The sequence below is a fragment of the Carettochelys insculpta genome, chromosome 2 (assembly GCF_033958435.1).
Source record: "Carettochelys insculpta isolate YL-2023 chromosome 2, ASM3395843v1, whole genome shotgun sequence".
Classification (NCBI taxonomy): domain Eukaryota; kingdom Metazoa; phylum Chordata; order Testudines; family Carettochelyidae; genus Carettochelys; species Carettochelys insculpta.
Genome location: NC_134138.1, coordinates 220616491 through 220633433, shown reverse-complemented (window position 1 = coordinate 220633433; position 16943 = coordinate 220616491). Strand labels below are relative to the sequence as shown.

Sequence of the window (16943 nt, the reverse complement as noted above, 5' to 3'; positions counted from 1 at the left end):
CTTTAGAGTACAGGTTGAACCTTTCTTGTCTGGCACACTCGGGACCTGCCTGGTGCCGAATGAGAGAATTTGTCGAACCACAGGAGGTCAGTATTGTCCAGAAACATTCCCAACACTTTCACTCCTTACTGGCATCTCAGAAGGCACTTTGGGGCAAATTAAAATTTAAATAACAGCATAGAACACTGAGAGCCAAGACTGGTGGCTGTAAACAAATGTTATGGGACTGCAGGAGAATTGGCCACAACCATGATAAGTGGACATCCAGCTAACTAAATTTATGCCAGACCACTGATGTTGCCAGACCAGAGAGTGCCACATAGAGAGGATCAACCTGTAGTATATTTCTAAAAAAATTCCCTTGACCACTAACTGCTTGTCTCCTCTCTTCTTCCAGGCCTCTTGAATGCCGTAGTGACAAAGATCTCTACTGCTCTACCTGTAACTCAACACTCTGTAGCTATGAGGAGGGGTGGGAAGAGACCTTAGTTATTCTACCCTTAACTTCCATCTCCTGGGTTGATATCCAGCTAATAATTTCTGATTGCTGAAGCTACTGCTCCCAGATTGCCCATGCAGCATAAAAACGAGATGAGTCTTTGCTGGTTGGTGCTTTCTACAGGGTTATGACTAGGAAATATATTCCTTTATTTGTCTATTTCTATCCTATGAACTAGGAGTGCGATTTCTCCTCAGGTAGGTATATACTCACTAGCTCTTCTCACAGTAGTCTGAGTATAAATAGCAGTGTCTCCACGGTGGCATGGAGGTACAGTTGACCTGTTCATGTCAGGGTCCCATCCAAATTTATCCTGTTTCTTTAAAAAGAAAAAAAAATCTCTAGACTGTCTCATGTAAATCTCACAGACCTGCAAAGTTATGAGCGGCAACGATGCATGAGTGTAACTCTTATTTTAGGGTTTTATCCTTTCAGTAAAACTGCCAGCAACCTTCATTCAAGTTAACAGTATTCCTGAAAATAAGGAAGTTTTTAAACTCACTTTTTTAAGTTCAGAAATTTTAAAAGAGGAGATAAATCTTAATTCTTCTGGGGGTGGATTTTATTTCCTTACCATGACAAAGTCTCTTTGATGGGCCCTGGAGCAGCAATACCAAACATGTTAAATCTTGCTCTCCTTCCCATTACGTTTCTCAGTGTGTGCATCGGCTTTTGCCTATTGACTCCAGGTGCAGTTTGCTGCTGCTCTCATTGGTAAGCACTGTCATTCACATCCTGCAGAAGAGCGTGCGTCTGAGATCCTGTCACAGCAACATCAATCAAGTATTGGCACATGCAAAAAGTACAGGGGGGAAATGTTTCTCTAATATTTCTGTTCTAGTAATCTGCATCTGGTAATTCTGTTCTTCTCATCATTCATTTAAGATGCAAATGTGATTTCCCCCCCCACTCCAAAGCCATTGTTCCTCTACTCCCATGGTGTCCGGTACATTCACTACTCACCATGGCTGTGAATATACTACCTCCCTACTTCAAAGGGAGGATGGTAAGTATGGTGTTGGGAGTTTATTAATGAAGTGCTGCGGTCCATATGCAGCACTTCATTAAGCAAATTCCACCCGGGGCAACTTTGACATTTTTAACTTCAAAGTGCCGGCTCACATCTAGCCATGGCTCACTAGCCGGTACTTCGAAGTGCCTGGGGTACTTTGAAGTCCCTTTACTCCTTATAAGGGACTCCTTACTTACTTATAAGGAGTAAAGGGACTTCGAAGTACCCCAGGCACTTTAAAAGAGTAAAGGGACTTCGAAGTTGCTGGGGGGTTGGAATTTGCTTAATGAAGTGCTGCATATGGACCGCAGCACTTCATTAATAAACTCCCAACACCATACTTACCATCCTCCCTTCGAAGTAGGGAGGTAGTGTAGACTAGCCCCATATGTGGTGAATAGGGCACTGTTGTGGCAAATGTATGCATATCTAACTCATAAGAAGTAATAATTCTTTGAATTCGTAACACATGCTCCATTTGATTAGCACAGGCGCTCACCCAGGCAAGACAGCCTGCCAGCCATCAGGGAACCCCTGCAGGCACTGATGCCACCCATGTTGAAAATGAGCACTGCACGACATGGCAAGGATGAGGATTTGGTATTGCCCTCTTACATGGGGGGGCAGTGCCACTGTCTGTGTTCTACTCACAGGAGCAGCTGTGGCTGTGCCACTTCCAGCTGCTCTGATGAGTGGTTGTTACAGGCTACCGGGGGTTTAAAGCCTTTCCATAGTTAGCTTTTCTTTGCCACAACGAGTCATGTTGCCGTACTTGTGTCTGTGATTATTACATCATCTCAGAGTTTCATGCGAATTCAAAGGTCAGAAAGTATTTTTCTAATTTTATTAAATAAAGTTTTGCATAATATAAGCCGTGTCTACACGTGCACGCTACTTCGAAGTAGCGGCACTAACTTCGAAATAGCGCCCGTCACGGCTACACGTGTTGGGCGCTATTTCGAAGTTAACTTCGACGTTAGGTGGCGAGATGTCGAAGTCGCTAGGATAGCGCCCTACTTCGACATTCAACGTCGAAGTACGGACCGTGTAGTCATTGCGCGTCCCGCAACTTCGAAATAGCGGGGTCCGCCATGGCGGCCATCAGCTGAGGGGTTGAGAGACGCTCTCTCTCGAGCCCCTGCGGAGCTCTATGGTCACCGTGGGCAGCAGCCCTTAGCCCAGGGCTTCTGGCTGCTGCTGCAGCAGCTGGGGATCCATGCTGCAGGCACAGGGTCTGCAACCAGTTGTCGGCTCTGTGTATCTTGTGTTGTTTAGTGCAACTGTGTCTGGGAGGAGCCCTTTAAGGGAGCGGCTTGCTGTTGAGTCCGCCCTGTGACCCTGTCTGCAGCTGTGCCTGGCACCCTTATTTCGATGTGTGCTACTTTGGCGTGTAGATATTCCCTCGCAGCGCCTATTTCGATGTGGTGCCGCACAACGTCGAAGTTGAACATCGACGTTGCCAGCCCTGGAGGACGTGTAGACGTTATTCATCGAAATAGCCTATTTCGATGTCGCTACATTTTGATGTAGGCTTCACGTGTAGACGTAGCCATAATGTGGCAACCACAAGTGCAGTGAGCTTTGAATTCCTATTGGACACCACTGCTTTACTCTGAAATTCTGTCCCTGTTATTTCTCCGCTATCCTATTGTAAAATTGGGTGTTGTAGAAATTAATTTAAAGATAATGATGCAACTCTCTGGAAACAGCTACTTTGTTTACACTGCATTGTAAACTGTGGGACCCAGTCATTTTGGTTTGGTGTTTCTAAGCTCATGCTTTTAGCATCTACACTGTACTGTAAACCTGGGTTGACAATTCCTGGACCTGTGTCTCACGGCTGTGCTGATGTGTACACCTTCTGATTCAGGGCTGCCAGTCCAGCCGCACACAGACTACAGAACAGTAGCGGGGCTTGGACCCAGGTCTCGGTGGGACTCAGGCCATAACCCACTCTCCTAGATGAGTCCTAGGACCTAGTTCCTGAGTGCTTGCTGAACCGAGTCAGACTGATTTGTACATGGGCAAAAGAAGTCGGGGTTTGGACTTAAGTGTGCAGACATATCCTGAGAGCAGAATTTACTCTGTACAATATCATTTACAGTGGTATGCATGTAGGAAAGAATTCAGTTGGTCTTTTAGATTCCAGTATGAGTTTTCAGGATTTGCAATTAAAGAGAACTTTTTTTCCCCTTTGGAAAGTTAACAAGAGGTGTTAGAAGCAATCATAATGGAAACCCTCCTGTTCCATGCTATTTTTGCATTACTTTTTCAGTGTGTGTCTATACTTCGAGTCAAAAAAGAAATTAGGAAACTGTATGATATTTGGAGCCATTTCTGGCAGTCCTACTCCTTGGGAATGATGCTGTCTGGATTACCATACAAAGTAGAAGGGTGAAGGCAGCTCTAACATGCTGTATCACTGACACAGGAAAAGCTTGTGGTCTTTTTCCAAAGTGCTGTCATAATGGCTTTTGTGGACCACAATAATTGCAGAGAAGACCAGATAAGGAGCTGGTGGATGTAAGTCTTTTAGATAAGGTTGGATATCTTTCTAAAAGCTATTCTTTAGTTCACTGAAAGTTTTTGGCTTTGATATAGGAGTGACTGGATGAAATTGTGTAATCCCTGTTATGTAAGCTACATGATCATCAGTGACCATTCTGACCTTCAACTCCAAATACTCATTTATTCAACAATCTGAAGTCTACAAGAGGATAGTTACATTTTGGGCTTGACGTCTTATGGGCTCATTTTCCAAAAGGTAGTGCAAACATGTATCAACAGTCAGGTTATAGTAACCTTTAATTCTTGCCTGCTTTAGGACAAAGTTATATTTGTGTGAATAGATAATGTAAGGTCACACCTGCTTAACATCATACTCAGCATATGTATTCCAAAAGGCTACCTTTACACAAGAGGCTTTCCAAGCAAAACTGGGCTTTTGTCAGGGCAAAACACAGAACAAATACGTGCAAAATGCGCTTTGTCAATCGTTTGTTGACAAAACCTGGCACATCCTTTTGCAGTGTTATACCTCTCCCTGTTCAGGTATAACACCTCTCTCAACAGTGTTCTGTTGACAAAACAGCTGCAGAGACACTTCTGGGCCCTTTGTTGACAGACAGGGCTTCCTGTTCTCACAGCTGCCCTGTTTGCAGACCTTCCGATCAGCATCTGTGTTGAAAGAGGTCCAGGCAGTCTGGCTGTTCTCTGTCGACAGAGCAGATTGCTCTTTTGATCTGCTTTTACATGTAAATGTAATCTGTTGACAGAAGTTTTGCTGGGAAATCCCTTCTGACAATCACTTCTATTGACAGAGGCTTCTCGTGGAGATGTAGCCAGAGTGCGCAGCATTTATTTTCATCTCAGAGCTGGAATACATCTTTTGAATGTTCTACATGAGATTAGACCCTGCATGTGGGAGAAAGAATATGCTTACCCTGTTCGTTAGATTTTGTCCTGTGTTTGTTCCCTTTTGTTGCCAAACATTCATTACTGCAATACCTGAGATCATTATAACTTGTATAGAGATTTTTTGTGTTTTGTATATGTGGCTGGATATATGGAATTTAATCTGCTACACTTATTTTTTATCGTGCACCTATGTGAATATGAGTCTCAACTAAATTTGGCCCTTCTTGTTTAAAATACCTTTTGGCATACACCAGTTTTAACTAAGCCAGTAGGAACTTGCTCTTAACATTGGCTGTATAGCAACTCTCAGTCTTGTCTGGATTCTGTTGTTGGTGAAGTGGCAGGAAAATTCTCCTTCTTTTCCTGAGCCAACTCATAAAAATGATTCTTGCTTTTTGGAAGCAGTTTTTAAAGAACTGATTTAGTAGAAGCTTTTCACTTTAACTTTTTATAATAGACCTATATCTAAATAATAAATACTTTTTGAATGAAAGCATGCTCATAAATGTAACTGCTGTAAGAAATCATGTTGAAACAGAAACTTAGGAATTATATAAATGATCTAACCAAAATCTGTTTTGGGTATCAATAAATCAGTTTCAAGTGTTCACTCCTCCTCATTCCAAATGAATTAATCTCTTAATCCAGAGGTACCAGATCTTTCAATTGCCAGTCATTCATTTCAGGGCTGAAAAACAGAATGTCTGAAACTGAAGCGTTCCCAGGAAAAAGCTCTCCATTTGACATACTCGAGATCTCATTTTTTACGTCTTCATCTGACACCTTCACATGGAAACCGAAACAGAAGCTTAGGGTCTTTTCATTCTGGCTGTTTTCACTCCGAGTTATTTCTACCAAAATAGTCTTAAGCTAAATTCATAATCTGCAATAGCATTAGGCACAAAATTTATTCGACATTTTTTATTATTCAGCTTCCTGATGTTGTCCACTCATCCTGTTGATGATTGACATTCATTATCTTTCTTAATAAATGTGAGCGTGAGTGTAGCTCATGTTACAAATTCAGTAACTTTTCACTCTGGGAAATGTGTAAGCATTACATAAAAGAACTCTAAGCACATTACTTATATTATGCATATTGGAATCAATATCTAGAGCAAGGACTCTCTTAATTTGTTCCAGTGAATTTCTTCAGTTCATTTTATTCTTGGTTCAACTCCAGTGGTCACAAGGGATTAATTTGCTTTTGCACACTTTTGCACCCATTTTTATCATAGAGGCTGATACCATATTAAAATGTTTAAGACAGGGGTCTGCAACCAAAATAGTGAGAAGAGCCATTTTGTTTTCAAATTCATTTACAAAATCAATACTTCAAGAGCTGCAAAGCATATGAATATGAGACAGCCCTTTATAAATAATGCCAAGGCATACTTTTTATCTCCCCTATTTTAAGAAGGGTGCACACACATTGATTTGTACCAGTTAGAAAATTGTTACCCCCATCTCGAAAGCAGCATGTGTAGGTTAGTAGGTGCAGGATTGTGTATTATGATATGCACAGTGTACTGGTGTATCCAGCATGCAGTAATTTACTATGTTTGTGCTTACTGACTTTGTCCTTACAAATTATAGTTTTAACATTTGGTCCATTTGAAACTAAAACATTGTCTTCCAAAGTTTTAGCCTTAGAGGCTCTGCTGGATTCTATGCAAATTGATTATGATGCTTGCTAGCAGTGGTGTTGATTTCTCTGTCTGCTGCACTCCAATTTAAATATTCTTCATTGAGTACTGAAGAGCCATATGTTACATTTTCCTAATGCTTCTTGTCAGGGAGAATCTCTACTAGAGACGCATACTTGTGAGAGTCATTTAGGCTGTGTCTACGCTGTGCATCTCACAAAGGCACAGCTGTGCTGCTACATCTGCATTGTTGTAAAGTATATGGTGTAGCCACTCTTTGCTGCCTGCAGAGAATTCTAGTGCTATTAGAATTCTCTGAGTGGGTTAACAAGCTTGTGGACTTGGGGCATCCACAGGATGGAGAGTACTCAGATTTTTAGAAAGCCTGTGACAAGGTCTCTCTCATCAAAGTAAACTGTCATCAGATATAAGGAAAGGTCCTCCCACAGATTGGTAGCTGGTTAAAAGAAGAGGAAGCAAAGGTTGAGACTAAATGGTCAGAAGAGGTAAATAATGTTGTCCATCAAGGGTCTGTATTGGGATCAGTCTCATTTGTATATGACCTGGAGGAAAGGGTAAATAAACAGTGGTGAGGCAGCAAAGTTTGCAGATGATACAAAACTACTCAAGATAGTAAAGTCCCAAGTAGATTGCGAAGAGTTACAAAAGCATCTCACAAAACTGTGTGAGTAGGCAACAAAATGGCAGATGACATTCCATGTTGATAAATGTGAAGTACTGCATACCGGAAAAGATAATCCCAACTATGCATATGAAACGATGAGGTCTAAATTAGCTGTTACCACTCAAGAGAGATCTTGGAATTATTGTGGTTAGTTCTCTGAAAACATCCACTCAATGAGCAGCAGAAGTCAAGAAAGCAGATAATGTTGGGAATCATTAAGTAAAGGATAATAAGACAGAAAATATGTTGCTTCTGTTTAAATCCACTGTATGCCCACATCTTGAATACTACATGTAGATGTGATTGCCCCCAACTCAAAAAAGGTACAATAGAAGGGGAAGAGGTTCAGAAGATGACCACCAAAATGATCAGGGATATGTAGCAGCTGCCTCGTGGGGAGAGATTTTACTAAGACTGGGACTTTTCAGTTTAGGAGAGAGACAACCAGGGCTTTTATTTTCACCGGAACATGCTGGAATGGCATTCTGGCACCCTTTTTCAAAAGCTGGCTGGGCAGTTGCTCTTAAAGGGCAAAAGGGCTGGGCAGTTGCTCTGGCTCTTAAAGAGCCCTTTGCAGCTTCATTCACAGCTGCCTCTGCTGACTCCTCCTCCCCTCCCTCTCCTCCCTGAAATGCTGGCAACCATGTGGACGAGACAGGGCAAGGCAGCAGAGATTGGGGGTTAGGTAGAGGTACAGAGGGTAGGGGGCTGCATGGAGTGGTAAGCCTGGGGGAGCGGCCTCTGAGGAGGGGGACTTGGGGGCTGCATGGGGGAGTAAGCCTGGGGGGATAGTCTCAGGGGTGGCTCGGGCCACATGGGGAGGTAAGCTGCTGGGAGGAGTTGGGGCCACGCCAGGGGCACAGCTTGAGGTCTGGGGGGGGCTGCACCCGACATGGGGGCAGTTAAGCTGCTGGGGAGCAGCTTTGGGCCCAGTGCAGAGTGGTTTGGACCCCACACGAGGGGGACTGCTTGGGCTGTGGGCCGGGGGTCAGGTAAGCCACCGGGGGGCTATTTGGACCCCTGTTGGGGTGGTTAAGCTGCTGGGGGGAGCTCGGGCCTGGTGCAGGGCTGCTTCAGCTCCGCATGGGAGTGGCGCTGCTTGGGCAAAAAAGGAAAAAAGAACAAAAGTAGTAATTTTTTCATACAAGGCAGTCAAGCTGTGGAACTCCTAGCCAGAAGATGATGTGAAAGACTGTAATAGATAAGTTCATGGAGATAATGGCTACTAGTCATGATAGGCAGAGGTGGTGTTGCTAGCCCTTTTTTGCCAGAAGCTGGGAATGAGTAACAAAGGATAGAGCACTTGACAATTATCTGTTCTGTTCATTCCCTCTGGGGCATCTGGCATTGGCCTCTGTCAGAAGACAAGAGACTGGGATAAATGGACTTTGGTCAGACCCTGTATGTCTGTTCTTATGTTCTGATCCTGTTCTTCTCTTATTCAAAACTTTGTTGTCAGTCTTAATCTGCTAAATGGTTGTTTACTCAATCAGAGTTTAAAATTTAGACATTTTATAGAGTTAACACATGCATATTGTGGATCACTATTGTTTGTTTATATTTCATTACAGCGGAAAACAGATGTACTACTTCAAATGCAGTAACGTGCACAACATGCCTTGCCGTGGGCCCAGAGTGTGGATGGTGTGCTCAAGAGGTGAACTATTTATTTGTTTTTATTGTTATATTTATTTATTTTACATGCTTCTAACACGCTTAACCAGATGAAAGAACTCCAAAAGATTAAAAGAAAGATCATTGAGAAATAATAGAGGAAAATCTGTTTAGATTTATTCTTGGAGACAACACCTGAGAAATCATATGAAATATCTTTGGATTCCAAAAATAGAATGTTACTTTTTTATTTGGAAAACTATAGTAATTTTTAAATAAAACATGAACCATTTTAAGTTTTCCATATGCTTTGTGGAAGCATTGGCAGACTATAAGTAACTTTGGGAAGTTCAGAAGCTTTTTGCCTGAGCAGTTCAAAAAATTCCTTGTCAGTAATTTGTAGTAAACACTCGTATATCAGAAACATATCATTTTCATGTCTGTGCTTATTGCATTTCAGCGTTACGTTACTAATAATGTTTGTTTTTGAAATTATTGGAGTCAATTTCAATTTCATCATACATCATTTCCTCTGTCTTGTGGAAAAACTGATGCTTTGCTACTTCTGACAGTTTTGTGACTTACCAGAGATTATAAATCTTCATGACAAATGGAATTATTCTGAAATCGATACTGTTTTGAAAACAGTGAGATGTTTGTTTTTAACAAAAGACCACTGAATTACAATTCTTATATACCCACTTATAAGCAGTGTTCCCTCTAACTATTTATGTCCATATGCAAATGACTTCTGTTGAGTTCTCCAATACGGAGGTGATGTATTACATTACAAAAGTCATTTCTCGTACAGACAATGTGTGGTATGGCTGGGACTGAGGGGTTCTCGTGCAAAATGGGCAGGGGCAGAGGAATGAGTATGAGGTGAGGCTCTGGATGCAGGTGAGGGATTTGAGGTAGAACTAGGGATAGATTACTGACAAGGGATAAGGTGTTCAGGATGCAGGCTTCCCTGAGGAGAGATGATTACCCCCCTGCACACCTCCCCTGCTTTCTCTTATCATAGGAACTTGGGGCTAGGTGAGAGGCACTTCTCCATGGCTGCTGCAGCTCCAGCAAGCACAGCCAGTAAGATGGATTTCTGTTGCCGAGCTGGGACAGGTCTGGGATAGGCTGGGTAGGGTCAGGGATGCGGGCTGAGGCATTTGTGAATGTGCACCACCAATAGAAACACAATACCTAGCTGTGAATGGTATTCTAATCAGCTGGGCAGCATGTGAATCTCTTCTGAGGAGCAAAGGCACTTCGAAGTAGCGTGGGCACTTCAAAGTGCCCATGGCTACATGCACGCTCACACTTCGAAGTTTGACACTTTAAAGTTGCCGTGGGGGAAAATTAGCCTAATGAAGTGCTGCATATTCACCACAGCACTTCATTAGTAGTTTCGTGTCGTCCTGATTAACATGCCCCCTTCGAAGTTGGGGGCAAGTGTAGACAAGCCCATAGAGAATCTCCATAATTAGATCCTCCTCTAAAGGGTGTCTCTGCCCAAACGACATGCTTCTCCCCACCTGATGGCTTTCCCCTCGGCTCTTAGTTTAAAAACTTCTGTATTACCTTTTTAATTTTAAGTGCCAGCAGTCTGGCTCTGTTTTGATTTAGGTGGAACCTATCTTAGGCTTCCCCTTTCCACAAAATCTATCCAGTTCTGAATAAAACTCCTCTTCTCTACACCATCTCATCCACGCATTGAGACCCTGAAGTTGTGCCTGTCTATCTGGTCCTGCACGTGGAACTGGAAGCGTTTTACCGAACACTACCACAGAGGTCCTGGATTTCAATCTCTTACCTTGCAGCCTAAATTTGGCCTCCAAGACCTTTTGCCTGCCCTTACTGATATAGCCATGTTAGTCAGTATCCACAGAACCAATGAGGTGTGTCCACAAAAAAAATGAGGTGCCACAGGATTTCTTGTTGTTTCTCCTGTCCTTCTATATGTCACTGGTATGTACATGTACCATGACCACTGGCTTCTTCCCAGCACTACAAATACATTTGTCTAGATACTTCAAGAGATCCACAACTTTTGCTTCAAGCAGACAAGTCATCACATGGTTCTCCTGGTCATTGCAGACCCCGCTATCCATGTTTCTAATGATCAAATCCCTGTTAACTGTCACCTGTCTCTTTCCACTAACTGGAGTTCCTTCCCCTGGAAAGGTATCTTCAGCGAGAGAGGATACCATGACATCATCTGGGTGGAGGTTCCCAATTATGGGATTCATTCCCTTTGCTGCAGTTGGATGTTCGACTTCCCTAAGACTTTCGTTCCTCCCAACACATCAGATGCTGTCAGAAGGGGAGAAGGACCATCTACTGTGTCCTGGAAAGTCCCATCTACGTACCTCTGTGTCTCTCAGTTTAGCCACTCTAATCTCCAAAACCCATACAGGGTCTCTGAGGGCCAGGAGTTCCTTGCACTGAATGCATTCATCCTGCCCACAGAACAGGTAGTCGTACATGCTGCATTGGGTACAATAAACTGGATAGCTCCCACTCCATTGCTGGTCTTTAGCCTGCATTCTTTTTTTACTTTGCAACTTGTTCTGTGGTACAGTTTGTTCGTTTGTTGTTTTGTTTTTATCAGGAGGTGTTTTTGGCTTAAGTTTAAAGAATGTTAAGTGTATCTAGCTCCCCTGCCCTGCTCTATGCACACTTCCCCTCTAAACCCCTTTGCAAAACTCCTCTGGTCCCTTAGGAGTAGGCTTTTCAAAGCCACAGTCTCTTGAGTAGCCTCATCCCCGAGTTGAGGGTTAATGGATGATAAAGGGGTTAGGAATTGTTAAGAAGCTCCCAGCCTTAACAGTCCAGAACACTAGGCTGAGCGCACAATCCTCCAGACAAACAGACCAACTGATATATTTCACTTGAGCACATCACAAAAAGAAGTACACACACAACAGACCACAAACTTACTCCAAGGGTCGTGCAGTTACTCCTCTGTCACCTGGAGAACACCCTCACAAAAATTCTATTAGCCACTCTTGTTCACTAGTTCCAGTTTGTATATGCAGTTTTCAACATATACATTCTTATATTGTTCAATATACTACAAAATTGTGAATTTTAATTTTTAACGCCTGTTAATTAGAATTGATGCTTCTGTTTTGCTCATGCTATTTATGCACTGACTTCAGCTTCCGCAACAGTACTTGTTTACCCCCAAGTGTTCATCAGTCTCGCAAACTGGGGGGTGGGAGGCGAAAACAGCAGTTGCCCTGGGGCCTTGCATTTCAAAGGGGCCAAGAGTGCCGAGCTCCACTGAAACTCCACAGCAGCGCTGCTCCACGGCTCCATGCAGCAATGAGCCATAGGGCAGGTATCCAGTACTGTTGTGGTCCGAACAGCACTAAGGGCTGACTGCCCTAGAACCCGCCCCTTGTGCCCTTGGCTCCAATCCTTCCGGGGACAAAGACCCAGGCCCCGCTCCCACCTTGCCCTGGGGTCCGCGGTGACTGTTGACCTCACTGGTGTTCATCATATAGTTTGTGAGCAAATGTGACCTTTCATGCTGGATATGTGTGTGCTTCAGGAATAAAACTACTATAGGTACAGAGCTGTAGCTTTGCTGCCATAATCCATCACTGTGTGAGCATCTCCTCCTTAATGAATGGTAGCTGAGTTGATGGGAATATTCTATTGACCTAGCTACGTGCACACTGGGGGTTAGGTCAGTATAGCCACAGTGCTCACCAGTGGATTTTTCACACAGCTGACCACCGTATTGACATCAGCCTACATTTTAAACGAGGAACAAGTCTATGTCTTTGACCCTTGTACTGTTTCTCATTGCCATGTATGATTCGTCATCATAGGTGGATGTTCTTTCTACTCCCTGGTTGAGTGATTGTCTTGTGTTATTATTTTGCTGAAGAGATTTCAAATAGTGACTAGCAAATAACAAATAATACACTTTCAGTGTGAATATTTCAGATGAATCATCATTCCAGTTGAAAATTCATTAAACTTTCTAGCTTTGCCAAGACTTCCATCACTAACTGGTGGCCTCTATACTCACAAGCAAATAATGTATCCAAGAAATGATCATTTGCTATGTTAGTTGCACAGCCATACATTTGAAGCTATTCTACTAGCTCTCATATTACTCTGACATCAAAACTAATTATTACAGTTTTTGCCTGTTACAGTGAGGGCAGGCTGCCAGCTGCGCAGGGCTGGGGAAGATTAACCAAGCCCCGGTTATTCAACATTCCATTTTATTCCATACCACCCCAGGCGGTGTTGGATAAAATGGAGTGTTGGATAACGGGGGGTTGGATAATCAGGGTTTTACTGTATCTCATTTTATAGTTTGCTTAGTCTGACATGCAAGCTGTCTCCAATGTTGGGAGTGGGGGAACAAACCCAAACCTATCTCTGACCTAAAGTTTTGTAGCTGTGTACCAGGGACAACGTCTTTGCATAAATGGCCTTTTACTGTTATCCACGTCTCCCAGTATTTTGATAGTTTAAAACACTTCCTGCCCTGTGCACTGACAGTTACAAAGCAAACAGGATTCTGGTCCAACTGCCTCTAATAGCTTATGTAAGAGGAATAGATGAGATCAGCAGCTCGTATATTTTGAGGCCAAAAGGGAACATTCAATCAAGTTGTCTGCCATCCTGTATCATATGAGTCATAGAATTTCACCCACTTACTCCTGTTTTGAGCCCAATACAGCTCATCCACAGATGTGCATTTGCCAGGAGGATGTAACAGGCTTCCTCCTCACCAAACACTCAAATAACATTTCATAATCTCTACAAAAGACTTTCAAAAATCTAACAGTTCCCTCTGATCTCAGTAGAAGCAGCTGAGTTTCCAGCATACTTGAAAATCTGGCCACTTGTTGAGCAACTTAATTAACAGATAAAGGTACTAATTTTAAAAATATCATCTTACATAGAATTTCCAAATTTAAGTAAAAATTGTGCATCACAATACATTCATGGAAATGTTTTAGTGACTGTAGCACAAACAATTTTACTGTGAAATAATGACAGTGCATAACATGCTTTTTCCAAACGTACTTGTTCTAATAGTGCAAACTCCTGTGTATATTCAAACAGTTTTGTCCTTGAAAGAAAAATAATTTTACTAATTACATTTAACTTCTTTTTTAATTGTTTCTTGTCATTGTTCTTATTAAAAACATGTGGCTTCCATGGCTTTGCACAACTTTCTAAGCAATTATGGTAACATGTTTTATTGTTTGAAAACAATTGTTTGCTAACTTGGTTTCCCGTGAAGATTACAGCTCTTTTAAAAACTTAAAATGATTTGTACTTTTTGCCTCTTTTCAAACAGGATTTCATGGCAGAAGCAACACAGAAGGGACGTTGTGACATGGTTTTTAATTTAATAAAAAAAGGCTGCCGATCAGAATTTATAGAAAATCCCGCCATTCATGTAACAGTATCCAGCGACCACAAGGCAAATACACAAGTAACACCAGGACAGGTTTCAATCCAACTGCGTCCAGGTTTGGTTATGTAAAACTTTGGTATTGTTATAAAGCTATATACAGGGGACACTTCAATCAGCTTTGTGAGGCAATGGGTGTAATTATTATTTGAAAGAATGAAAAAAATTACCTTTCATCTGTAAACCTTCCTGTAAAAGGATAATAGCAATGTTCCTCTGGGTATAGCTAAATATTCTATCTATTGACAGCTGGGACTGATAACTCAGGACCAGGGCTACCAATGAATTTCACAAAGAGTGACAATGAGGTAGAGATGGAAGGTTTTTTGCAGTGTTCTGTCTCAATTTTATGCGTTAGCTATTTTCATCCCGATACACCAAGTTAATATCAAGAACGGAGTTTTGCAGTTGAAAATATGCAGGTTAAGCTCCAGAGTCTCACAAAAGACAGATTGTAATTCTGTTGCTTGATTTATCCCAGAACTGGAAAAATGAAACCATCTCATTAAACTAAATATTAAAACATTGGTTCATCATATTGACTATGTAACAAAATTGTTACAAAGTAGCTTACTAGCTCATGTACCCAAATGCACACACACACAGGGAAAGACTTTAGGATGTTTTTTGGAAACACTCATCTTGAAATCAGACTTTTTTTCTGTTTTTCTTTAATGTGAATTTAATATAAGAGAATGCGAGACTGAGAATGGTGGTGTATATTGGTGTATTGCAGTAGAACAGAAGACAGTACAGTAATAAGATTGTTATAAAAATCCTCACTGCATTTCTTGACTCTTATGCAATTTAAAATTCCAGTATTGTTGTAATATGAAATTGAAATCTACCTACCTCATAGAGCTGAAAGGGACCTTCAGAGGTCATTGAGTCCAGTCCCTGCCCTCACCACAGGCCCCATTACCCTCCCTGACAGGTTTTGTTTTAATCTATTTGCCCCAGATCCCTAAATGACCCCCTTAAGGGCTGAACTCTTAACCTTAGATTTAGCAGGCCCGTGCCCAAACTGCTGAGCTACCCCTCCCCTACATGTAAGTTAAACTATGTCCTCTCATATGACCATGTCATCCTATTCAATGAAAGCTACCCAGAAAGGGAAAAGATAAACAAAATATACACGCCCTAGAAGCCACATGTAACCCCAGATATGGCCTCATCCGGAAGGAGGGGAGAGAATCTAGTGGCTGCAGGGGTGGGAGCAGTGGTTGTAAGCCATCTAATCATGAACACTCATGAGGACTCTGCATGGATGGCCCCAACATTTTGGATCCTGGTGCACAGCTTGGTAGTCCTGCCACTCTAGGCTGTTCCCCAGCAGTCTTCCTATTCCTTCAGCCCAAGCTCCTAGCTAGATCAGTGGCCATGTTATAATTCATTGCTGCCCCACAGCCTTTTACCCAACACTGTTCTCACAAGGGGTAGACACCATGGCTATGTCTACACGTGAAGCCTACATCGAAGTAGCCTATTTCGATGTGGCGACATCGAAATAGGCTATTTTGATGAATAACGTCTACACGTCCTCCAGGGCTGGCAACGTCGATGTTCAACATCGACGTTGCGCAGCACCACATCGAAATAGGCGCAGCGAGGGAACGTCTACACGCCACAGTAGCACACATCGAAATAAGGGTGCCAGGCACAGCTGCAGACAGGGTCACACGGCGGACTCAACAGCCAGCTGCTCCCTTAAAGGGCCCCTCCCAGACACACTTGCACTAAACACCACAAGATCCACAGAGCCGACAACGAGTTGCAGACCCTGTGCATGCAGCATGAATCCCCCGCTGCAGCAGCAGCAGCCAGAAGCCCTGGGCTAAGGGCTGCTGCACACGGTGACCATAGAGCCCCGCACGGGCTGGAGAGACAGCGTCTCTCAACCCCCCCAGCTGATGGCTGCCATGGAGGACCCCACAATTTCGACGTTGCGGGACGCGGATTGTCTACACGGTCCCTACTTCGACGTTGAACGTCGAAGTAGGGCGCTATTCCGATCCCCTCATGAGGTTAGCGACTTCGACGTCTCGCCGCCTAACATCGAAGTTAACTTCGAAATAGCGCCCGACGCGTGTAGCCATGACGGGTGCTATTTCGAAGTTAGTGCCGCTACTTCGAAGTAGCGTGCACGTGTAGACACAGCTCATGTGTTAGAAATTAATATTGGTATGAATAGCATTGATTTCCAGTGCAGTTATCAGTGGGAAAGTCCATGAGTTTCCAAGTAATGAACATTCTTTAGAGCAAGAGCCACAAGTCCTGAAACATTCTTTTCTGGGAGCAAAGCCTCAGTCCCACCTCTAATCCAGTAGAGCCAAGGGGATGTTGATAACCTGGGCTGCTCCTTTTCCTACAAGCTGTGTCTACACTTACATTCCTCTTTTGAAAGAGGCATGCAAATGAGGAAAATTGAAAATGCAAATATACTAATTTACATATCTGCCACTTCATTTGCATATTCTCCTTTCACAAGGAAAAAAGCAGTGTAGACATGGCTTTTTCCAAAGCAAAGCCCATCTTTGAAAGAACTCTTCTTCCTGAAACAAAATATGAAGAAGGGTTCTTTCAAAGATGGGGTTTACTTTCGAAAGAGCTGCAGCTACTTCTTTGCT

At 42.8% G+C, this 16943-nt stretch overlaps 1 protein-coding gene across 2 annotated transcripts in view; it reads left to right on the top strand.

Annotated features, from left to right (window-relative positions):
• ITGB8 (integrin subunit beta 8) overlaps positions 1-16943 on the top strand; it is a 91900-nt gene that overhangs the window by 16827 nt on the left and 58130 nt on the right. For both annotated transcript variants that reach the window (XM_074984650.1, XM_074984649.1), the window contains exons 2-3: positions 8831-8916; positions 14200-14374. In XM_074984650.1, coding sequence (XP_074840751.1) covers positions 8831-8916; positions 14200-14374 — 261 coding nt within the window. The remainder of the gene's footprint in view (positions 1-8830; positions 8917-14199; positions 14375-16943) is intronic.